At 38.5% G+C, this 11,073-nt stretch overlaps 1 protein-coding gene across 1 annotated transcript in view; it reads right to left on the bottom strand.

Moving 5' to 3' along the window:
• Positions 1 to 2,133: 2,133 nt before the first annotated feature.
• LOC123025539 (protein WWC2-like) overlaps positions 2,134 to 11,073 on the bottom strand; it is a gene marked incomplete at its 3' end in the record, with an annotated part of 35,875 nt that continues 26,935 nt past the window's right edge. Inside the window, exons 6-8 of the mRNA XM_044434359.1 lie at positions 4,215 to 4,344; positions 3,653 to 3,799; positions 2,134 to 2,207 (exon numbers count right to left, since the gene is read on the bottom strand). Coding sequence (XP_044290294.1) covers positions 2,134 to 2,207; positions 3,653 to 3,799; positions 4,215 to 4,344 — 351 coding nt within the window. The remainder of the gene's footprint in view (positions 2,208 to 3,652; positions 3,800 to 4,214; positions 4,345 to 11,073) is intronic.

Raw genomic sequence — 11,073 nt, 5'->3', positions numbered from 1 at the left:
GTGCTTTATTATGTTCCACAGCTATTAAACAACTGGTTAAAATAAAATAGAAACTGCATTGCATCCACAGGCTACCAATTCAGAGAGTATCCAAGAATGTACCCAAGCATAATGAGTTCCCAATAGGATTTCTGCTATTTATTTGTTTTTAAACAGCAGCTCCCATAACCACCCCTAGCTTAAACTGAATACTATTTCTAGAATTCCTGTGTTTCCAAAGTGGCTTAGTATGCTATTCAGGAAGGTATTGGTATGAAAAAAAGGAGTTCATTGGTGATGTAGTCTTAATTCTCCAGCACTGGCTCTGTCTTTGAATTAAGCCTTCCATGCTACATTTATGTGGTCCTACTTATTGACTTGTTGCCATCGGTGGGTTGTTGTGTCATGCAAATGGAGGCTGCTTCATCAAGGGGGACTTGGGCTAATCTAGGGATGTTGGCACTCATGGTGGCTGTCCTGTCGTCCAAACCTAGATGACAGAACTCACTGTGAATGAGTTCCAACAGTTAGGTGAGTGCTCCAGACAACAGCCTCCAAAATGCCTAAGTGGCACTTGGGGACTGCTGTCCGATGCTTTCCCCTACCCACATGGCATACAGTTTCCACCTTTGATGGCAAGTAAAGAGTAGACCTCTAAAGCCACTGACAAGGAGGGCCAGGATCTGCCCTTCTGGGTTCCCATGGCAAGGAGAATGAACATTCTTTTTGGCAGTTAGCAAGGTCTGCTCTTGAAAGCAGGAATGGATAGATGGGTGGTGCAAGCCAGTGATGTGCTCCACAGTTTTGACCTCTGCTCAGGGCAGCAATGCACAGCAGATTAGGTATCTATGCCTCTTGTCCAAAAGCATACCTTTTAGGTAAGAAGTGGGAGCTGGAGGACTGCTCAGTGGCACTGCCCTATCCTTGAAATGTCTGAGTGGATTGGGCATTCCTGCCTCCTGCCTGGAGTAGACCTCCTGCATAGAAGGCAAGAGCTCACTCGGTGGTTTTGCTCTGTGTTGAAGATCACAGTGCTGAACAGATCAGGCACCCCATTCTTCTGTTCACCTTGATGGGAGGTCTGAGTGCTTGATCATCTCCCCCTTCTCCCCCATTTTCACTGAACTTCAAGGAACAGCCCTGTTTGCACTATGGAGATAAAGAAGAATTTTTTCTCTTCCTCTTTGCCCACATAATGCAAACAGGGTTCCTACCCTGACGTTCAATGAGTTCAACTTCCAGCCTTCTCAGTGAGGCAATGCTCGTCAGCTGCAAGGGGGCAGGGGGTAGCCTACTGCATATTGGCCCCAGCTGAGGTTGGTATGGTGACTTTCTGGCAGCTATTGTAAGCTGAAATCAGCTTGCAATTAGGGTTGACACAGAGAGCAGAATGAGAGGGAAGGGGAAGGAGAGAGGGAGCTAAGTGCACATAATGTGCCTGATCCTCTGTCACACTCATCGTGGGTACTATGCAAAACAACCTAACCTACCTTGCAAGGCTGTATTGAGAATAAAATGGAGAGGAGGAAGATTATGTAAACCACCTTGGGTTCCTTCAGGGAAAAGAGGCAGAAAATAAAATAAATGAATAAAATCAATAATGGAATGCGCTCCCCAGAGAGGTCCGCCTGGCGCCGTCGTTATTTGTTTTTCGGCGCCAGGCTAAGACCTTTTTATTTAAAACTTATTTTAATTGCTAAATTATTGAATTAATTAGGATTTTAAAATTAGCAGAGAATGCACCAGGGGTTTTTAAATGTTTTTTCTTTTAAATTGTTATATTACTATTATTTATGTATGTTTTTATGTATTCTTTGTGAGCCGCCCCGAGCCTTTGTAGCGATGAGGGCGGCATAGAAATGTTTTAAATAAATATAAATAAATAAATAAATAAAATGTCTTTTGCTTACAGACAATACAATTCTTATTTTGTTGTTGCTATTATCATACTTTGGAGATCTTTTTTCAAGACAGAGTAACGTTTCAAGTTGGTACAGTCTAGAAAGAATAGAAAAATGATCCTGATAAGAATGTTAGGTAGTGTTTCCTGTAACAGCATCCAGTAGATGTCACTGCAAGCATTAGATTGGTTCCAGGCTTTCATTATCTCAGATACAAGTTTCATTTTAACAAAGAAATACACCTGGTCATTACCTTCTTTTGGCTTCTTCATACTGAAGACTCAGTCTGACCTTTTCAGCTAAATTGGTCATATTCCTCACACCAACCTGTTGAAAGAATCACCAACCTTATTTTGCACAAATCAATTAAAATAGTCAGCAAGCAAGTCTAAATTGTCTAAATAAATTGCCTACAAAAATAGAAACAAATCTCTAAACATTAACCACTGGCTTTTCAGCATAAAAGCTCCCAATTACTCAAGCATTTTAAAATGACATTTCAATTTTTCTACTGCTAAATCACTTTAGGACAGAATTCAATACAAGCAGGTGAAATTCTGTTTTTAAGGGTATTTGAAAACAGCACGTATTATGTCCCATGTTGTTACTTACTACTTTGAACTCAGAACTTTGGTGGAGATCAATGAAGTTCAAAGTAGGACTTCAATGAAATTGAGATTGCTAAAAATCACATTCAAGTTCAGGCTTGTTCTCAGAAAATCCTAGAACAATCACTTCTACAACCTTTCATGATGGAATATACAACATTTGTAAAATATTTGTGGATATAAACCTATGGCTGGCATATCAGTCAATGAAATGCCAAAGATATCTAAGTTGGTAAAATCTTAATTCTAGTCCATCAGTTTCATGTGTACAAAATATGTTTTAGATGAGATCTTTCCACATCAGCTTCTGATACTAGCAGGAAGCTTTTAACTTGACTTTATAAAGTTTATTTTGATAATCTCCTTTTGGGAAAGAACAAATAGGTTCTACTTAATGAAATGTGAGTTAACTTTTTTAATGCTTGGACACTGTCAACCTATTCATGGTATCCAAAGGACACTTTAAAGTCCTAAATAGCAATGTTTAACTTACAAAACACAAAAATTATTGGGGTACAAGGAACCTCGCAAGGTTAACTGGGATACCAGGAAGGCTTATACAAGAACACAGAAGGCAAACAGAATTACAAAAATGCCCAGGACATATACTGATCTCAGGCCGATTAATGGCAGGAATCCAGTGTACCCCAGTAATCAAATAAGAGAGGGGGTTTCTTTCAGAGTTGCATGTTTGTCAGTCCAATGTGGAGCAGAATTAAACCCCTATGGTAAGTTTTTTCCTGTTGTAAAATGAACCTCTGTAGTGCTTCTACTTGCAGAGTTGCTGTTCCATACACATAGCGATGTACAGGGATAAAACTGTAATATAGAAGAATTGTTGCAGAACACACAAATAGATTACTGTTACTATAAAGGTAAAAAGGAATTTATCAAACAGGCAAATTATTTATCCTATTTTGAAGTGTCTCTGGGCATAGAAGGGAACTCAGCATTTGTGTTTCATGGCTTCACTTTATCATTCAATTGTTGTAAAAAAATTAATAATGGATTATCTGCGATAAGAAAAAAGATGGGGAAAAAGGGAAAACATACACATGTTATACATAGAAGACATTATCTTTACCAATATCCTGTGAATAAGGTCCAGAAAAGGTGAGATAAAGGTCTTGCTTGAAAGCACCTTAAACGGGATGAAAAACTTACATCACCAGAAATGTCCGTCTGAGACCCTGCATCCAAAGTTTGTCTTGATAGAGATAGCTGAGAATGTGCTGGGCTGCATCTCAAATCTTGTTCTGATCTGCCAATAGTTTGGTCAAGGAGGAATCTCTCTCTCAGCTTTGCAAGACTCTGAAAAAAGGCAGAATGTTTCATTATTTTATTATAAATGTTCAACACACTATAAACATTGCACAGATGGAAAGGATAGAGGTCCAAAATGTTTATGTCAATGCTTTAATATTCTTTCCCAGCCTAGTGCTCCATATGTTTTGGACTACAATCCCCATTAGTCCAGCCAGTATGGCTAAAGGCCAAAGATGATGTGTGCTGAAGGCCAACATATCTAAAGGTCACCAAGTTGGGGAAGCCTGCTTTACTAGTTATTTAGGAAACACTCTCAATTCAAGGTCATCTTTGAGTTAATGAAAACACTATGCATAACAAAAATGTATTTCAAAAGGGCAAGGTGAGAAACTATGATTACCCAAATAAATAAATAAGCAACCACCCTTTACCATCCAGGACACAAATGGCATGAAAATACCTGCATTAAATTTTGCTTCTCTTTCTCACCAGAACTTATAGCCTTTCTGATAGACTTCATTTCATTTACAATGGCTTTGGCTTCACTTAGTTCATACCCACTCTGGCCTCCAGACATTTTTTGGTCAATTCTGTGAAAAAGAAACACTAGTGTTAACTGTAGAGAAATGTTGTTCTTCACATTCGGGAGGAAATCGTATTGCAGGAAAGGAAAAATGAGTAATTCTAGAAATATTATTTCTCATAGCAAAATATCTAGCTACAATCAAAACAAAGAAGTTCTTTAATTTTAGCAAAAGTACACTTCCAAACTCTGCCTTTCATGTCCAAATCTCTCTTCAATTATTTCTGCACCATCACCACCCATAAAAAGCAGCTCCATTTTAAAGCAAAACTCCTATAGATTCTGCTTCAGGAATTCAACAGCACTACTGAGATCCTGTACAATTATCTAATTGGCTTGGGAAAGACTAAAATCATTTTGAAATTGAGGCTGCACACTCATACGGAAGCACACTCATCCTATGCACACTCATACGGAAGCACCTGTGTAGCTGTCCTTCCTTGTTAGATGGAGCAGTCACATTTCTAGGTGGGGCACTGCAGTAGGGGGCACATAGTGCTGGTCAATCTCCTCCGCTCACTGATGGAAAGGATGTGAAGGCCAGGCCAGGAGAATAAGCAAGTTGTGACTTCCCCTTGCACACCTCTTCTGTGCGGAGGGTTCACATGACATGATAAGCAACCATTAATTGTTATCATTGTTGGTCTGCCATGTTCTCTGAACCCAGTCATGGTGACTAGCCCTTATGATTTATCATTGTTGCCAGCTATGATAAGAGACAATGGGCTACACAATGGTTTGTCCACACCATGATTATTTGTCATAATGTCCAAAGCAAGGAGGGCTGCTTTATTTCTGAAGGTTCAAGAATCATGAAATCACAGGGTGGCAAAACAAGCAGTCAGTTGAGTCATCCAGCCTCTATTCTCGCTGTCTGCCTAGCAACACAGATGTTGCTGCTTGCTTTGCTTGACAGGCTTTCCTCTCTTATGAGGAGTAGTATTTGAGCAGTTAAAGGGAACATGTATTGAAGTACTGAAGTTGTTACAAAAAAGAAAACTCAAACATTATTATATTCCCTTGTAGGAATATTCCTTTAGAAAGAGACCAAAAAAAGCATGTTGTCTTTAACATAGCATACAGAAGAGCACAACTCTGAGGTAACTAGTTAATTAAAAAATCTTTTAATTGTAGGCTGGTTTTTACTTTTACAACCAGAATACCAAAAACTATCTTTAATCTTCTTTCAAAGTGAAGTATGCTCTTAATAGACGAGGAACAGATTACAATTGGAAAACATGGTATGAAGGTGTGTGTGGTGTGAGGGAAGAGGAGAGGAGGTAATTGGGTTGTAAATAGAAGGCTGGAAAAATGAAGCCAAGAATAAACTGTGGCAGAGGGAAGGTGTGAAAAAGATCTACTTCTGACTTGCAACACGAGTGAGATGCAGGATAGATGGGACAACTGCTAACGATGCAGGGATACAAGGGTTAGAGAAGAAGTATGAGAAGAAGTATGAGAAGTGTGGTACTAAGTGGAGCCAGGCACCAGGTGGGAGAAGGGCTGTAAATAACTTTCACCTGTCTCCTAGCTAAAATGGAAGTAGAAGAGGACAAGAGAGGTTTTGGTGCCAGGCAGCACAGTGAACAGAGGGTGAGTTGGGGTGGGTGCCAAAAGCTGTTGTTTGGACTAGGGGCACCAGGAAGTGTGAGGGAAAGGCTATAACATGTAAATTGTTGTCCTCATTGGTGTGACAGGGAGACACCTAGGGAACTGTGTGGCTAATGGGGAGGGATAAAAATCAAATAAATGTCAGACCAGATGGGAACAAAGGCAGAAAGAAGAAGGGAGTGCAGTAAAGGTGTTTCTGATGGGCAGTGAAGTTGGGGGGGGGGGTTTAGGAGAAAGTCATGCTATGGTTTGTATTAGAGGCACACGGAACAGCTATGTGGGGGTGAATGGGGGTATCTGTGGTGACAGTAGGGTGAACCGGGTAGAAGTGACACAGGTGAATCACAAGGCAAGGAAGTTTTTTTTTTTTTTTTAACAATAGGACAGACATTGAAAGGGATATTCATCTGCTATGAGAAAGGGGAAAAGAGGTTAAAAATGCCTGCAGGAGGTGGAAAATGGGAAGCACCCAGCAGACCAATCACAAACAGGTGCCTTCTTGGAGAGGGACTGATAGCCCTGGAGATGCAGGCCTAGAGGGGTGGTAGGAATGGTTGCAAAGATAACCACTGTAATGACCTGAAACAGTAACAATTGTGGCAACCATCCAGCTTTGTTTGTTGTCACCTGCAAACCTTATCAGTGTGTTAATTGACATAATAGGCTATATAAAGGGATTAAATGAATGGCATAGTTTATTTTGTAAGAAAAAGCAATATCAAAGATTCTGTGAACAAGCAGATACCACAAGGTGCAAAACAAAATAGTTTGTTATAGTTTGGAAGCTAAAAACTTGTGTGTAGGTTATATTCCACAAATTTAATTTTAATCTTGTAATACAACACACCATTATAAATTCTATCAAACAAAACAAGAAACAAGTAAGAGCCATTATGATTGTGAGCATCAAAAGTAATGGGTGACTTAAGGTAGATTTTTTTTCCAGATAGCTTTGAGTTATCTTTTTACTTTACCCTTTAGCAATAAGCATCCAATCTTGCCCTACTTTTTGTAATAACTGCAGAATAAACAAACCATTCTTACTACAGGAAAGCATACACATATCTTCACTGATGGCTGGATACAGAACATAGTTGAAATAGAAACTGAAAAGCAGTTCAATGGGGTAAGGTCTAACTCTATAACACAAAGTTTTAATATTTAATTCTTCAAGAATCAAGTTACTATTGAGGCTCTTTTTTCAGAATCTTAAGTAATTATTGGTTGCAACCATGGAAAATTGATTGTTATCATGAAAAATCCATCCTTAGTCAGGGAATATCCTGAATAAGCAGTGTTCTGCAGGTTCTTTCAGATGAGACTTTTGATATGTTCTTACCGTTACTTATACCTTGAATTTTTCAGAATGTCTTATTTTCAAACTCTTCCTGTTCTTTAAACAGGCTGCCATATTTTAAATGGAGGCTCTCATTGTCTGTCATGTTGTAATTTTAAAAAGGAAATTTTCCAAAAATTAAATCCTAGAGGGTCAAGCACACATCTGAGTTGTGGAAGATACCAATTCTCCCACCCTGGATGCAGGGCTGCATGAAAGTAAATCCTACTGAATATGGTGAAACTTACTGCTGAGTAGGCTTCATAGGATGTTGTTTACAGAGGTATAAATGGATAAACATACAGCAGCACCAGTTTGTCTTTTTACTGCTGCTCATCATAAGTAAAGAAGGGAATTGTTCAGTCTTTAGATTTTTCTTCTCTCGTCTCATTTGTATTCAAAACTACATGATTTTTCACAAATTAAGAAGCTATTCTGAAGAAAATATCTTGCCAAGAAACTATGAACTAAAGTATATTTGCATTCTCATTCTTCTAATTCTAGCTTTCCCTAGGCATAACAGCTGTTCTGTATCCACATGTGAGTCAATGAGATTCCACCTGGCCCCAAAACAACTATCAGGGTAAGTACCACAGCATATCATGGAATAACTCATATACATAATAAAATCTTTCTAAAGTCCACAGCAATTTTTAAAGAATGCAATAATTCTTGCAATTTGTAGGTGGAAGTCAATAATCCTAAAATGGATCTAGTGCTCAACTTCAGACTGAGTAACTTGGATCCTAATCTGTACTAAACCACACAGATTTGAGCCCTATTCAGCAGAGGTAAATGAATACATCTCTTTACAAATGTCTATAGTGTCCCACCTGCAAAGTGCATCTAGGTACAAAACACACATTACTTAAATCCTCTGTCCAGATCAGGACCGTTAGTTATGCATGTGAGAGGGATGGGGTTAAGATCTGGACTGGGATGCTAAAAATGGAAGAAAATGCTAAAATGGAAGAAAATGGAGCTGCTAAGTACTCATTTAAAGTAAGATATCTTTTGGCCCATAGGAATGAATGCAGAAAGGACTGCAAAGCACTTTGCACATTACAAGTGCTAGAAAAAATATTTTTAGGTATTCATGTCTAGCTATAGTGCATACTTTACAAAGGAACAATTTAAGAAAACCCTAGGAAAAAATTAAATAGTTATTTATCTTCAATATTGTCTCTTGCCATTCAGCAGGAATACTTTCAAATTGGTTTGCATAAAAAGGTAAACACTACCGTAATATCTAAAGATCAGAATTAAAGCAAGAAAAACAGTAGTCATATACAAGCAATTAAAATGCTGTGCCTTAACAAAATAAAAAGGGAAATAGTATGCTTAGAGGGCACAATTTGTGAGGTGCTCCCCCCTCAACTTTTATCTCCCATCATTTTCAGTTGCAAATTTGCTTTCTAAGAGAAGGATGCATAAGCACTTCAAAAGTAAGAAACAATCTTCAAGCACCATGTACATATGGTATCTTACACAGAATACATGCAGTGCTGATAGTGTTTTCTTGGCTTTGACATTAAACTGCCAGCTTAAAAAAGGACTCTAAAATTATCAGTATAATTTTTCATGCCTTAGAATTCTTTGAAGGGAATTCATTTTTGCCCAAGGAATATAGAAAGATGGTAGACAACCTGATATATGTACAGGCAGTGAGAACATTATCTGATAAGAAACTATTTAAAAAGGTGGACCCAGGTTCATACAGAGGGGGTAACAAACTGCTCCTATAGAAATCCATGGCAAGACTCCCAGTGATTTTAATTAGCACCACTGCACCCAAGATGTGCCCATGGTATCATGTTAAAATATGCTAAAAGCCTTCATTCAAAGATTCAACAAGTTATGTGAATTTAGGCTATTACAGCTCTAAAACTCAAAGGCATATGTATCCTTCCTCAATATCCCCTATTTCTCCGTTTGTGTCTTCCTCCAAGATTCTGCCTCCTCACTGACTGCATTGCCCTCATTTCCTTGAATCACAGTATATCTCACAGTTGATTTTGTAGGCACCTGATTCTTTTATCTATCATCTACTATTATTACTATTCCATTGCATTCATAGCCTACCTTTTTTTCTCTTGGCTATGTAAGGTAGCTTACATAGCTCCATTTTATCCTCACAGCAACAACCCTATAAGGTAGGTGACTGGTCCAAAGTCATCCAGTGAACTTCATAGCCACGTACAAACTAGAACCTGAATCTCCAGGGTGTGTAGTCCAACACTCTAACCACCGCACCACACTGGCTCTCTTTCTTCTTTCCAAACAAGTAGGATCAAAACTACTGGCAAGGGCCCTTTTGAACGTGCAAATAGCTGGGAAAGACTTTATCGCCACAACAAAATCCATTAGCCCACTATGGATAGCAATTATTACCAGTCAGGGAGAGCCATTTGTGAAGAAAAGGAAAATGGCATGCCTATTTAAAAGAAAAAGATGTTCAGCCTAAATTTTTCATGAACAGATTTCTCTTACTCTAACCTTTATGCTTACAAGGACTGTGTTTGAATGTAATGCTAAATTATGATTAATATGAATGAACCTCAACCTTGGGAGTCACCCCTTCATCCCCTGTTGTGCCCACAAGGAGGAGTTCAAAAGTTTTTGTTTCCTGTTTTGCTTCCACAATTGTTGATGGAACAATCTAGTTGGACACTACAGTCAACATTTCAGGCCTTCCTCTGAGTGCCAACTCTGAAGGAAGCTTGGGGGGCAGTAACAAGAGGAGGGCCTTTCTCTGTGGCGGCATCGCAGCTATGGAATGACCTCCCTGCTGTGGCTTGCCTGGCTCCAACTTTGTGCTCTTTTGGGCACCAGGTTAGGATAAGATATACTTGGTTATCCAGGGTTTGGGGGAGATTACCCAATGTTTTTCTTATGCAGAATCAGTCTTCACTATATGTATGTTTCATTGTTTTTTTTTCTCCTGATAAGATTTCATGGTATTTTATTGTATTGCTTTTATGCACTCGTTTTTTGTAAACTGCACAGAGAGCTTTACCTATTAGTGAAGAAATTAATTAATACAATTCATAGAAATGAATGAAATGAATACATAATAACAGTATTAATTATTATTCATAGTATAGAAATGAAGCTATTGTTATTTCAGCTAGTTTGTTGCTATGTCTTGATCTAGCTAAACATAGCCACTCCCCAGGTGGTTAGTCTTAACTACAGTTAAGTATTATGTCTGAATCCTGCCAAAAAAATACACCAAGAACCTCTTTCTGCTATGGACAGCAAAGCTTTATACTCCCTGACCACATTTGAAGTTTGCCACCTTGCTACCAAAAGACAGTAATGGTACACAAAAGCAAGTGACATGAATGAGAGATCTTTCAGCACACTGCACACTCGCTGCTTTAGAGTATGATGATTCAGTTTTAAGCTGCAACTATTTTTATAACATGCATAGCAGAAATAAATAGTTCTCCAGGATGTACAATATTCTGACTCCCTGCTTTCAATAAATGGAATTAATGCTAGCCAAAAACTGGCTGTCTGAATATTTACAACAAATGTCCATTGTTTGCTTGCAGTATGCTGCTGAAAGTTTCCCAAACGTGCTTTAGATTCCTATCAAAATTGCTTGCAAGCAAGTTGCTTTAAAACAATGGTTCATTGTTACATTAAAGCAATATAACCAGTGTGTTTGGCTAACATTTAATCTTGTGATAGTAGCAGAAGATTTTATGCTTCAGATCATAGTTTAGTTTTCACTTAAAAAGTATGCTTTAAGTGAAAACTAAACTATGGCCCAAGAAGTTAATT

This window comes from Varanus komodoensis, unplaced genomic scaffold, assembly GCF_004798865.1.
Source record: "Varanus komodoensis strain SLA01 unplaced genomic scaffold, ASM479886v1 scaffold274, whole genome shotgun sequence".
In the NCBI taxonomy this organism is placed as follows: Eukaryota; Metazoa; Chordata; class Lepidosauria; order Squamata; family Varanidae; genus Varanus; species Varanus komodoensis.
This window is presented reverse-complemented; position numbering and strand designations above follow the sequence as displayed.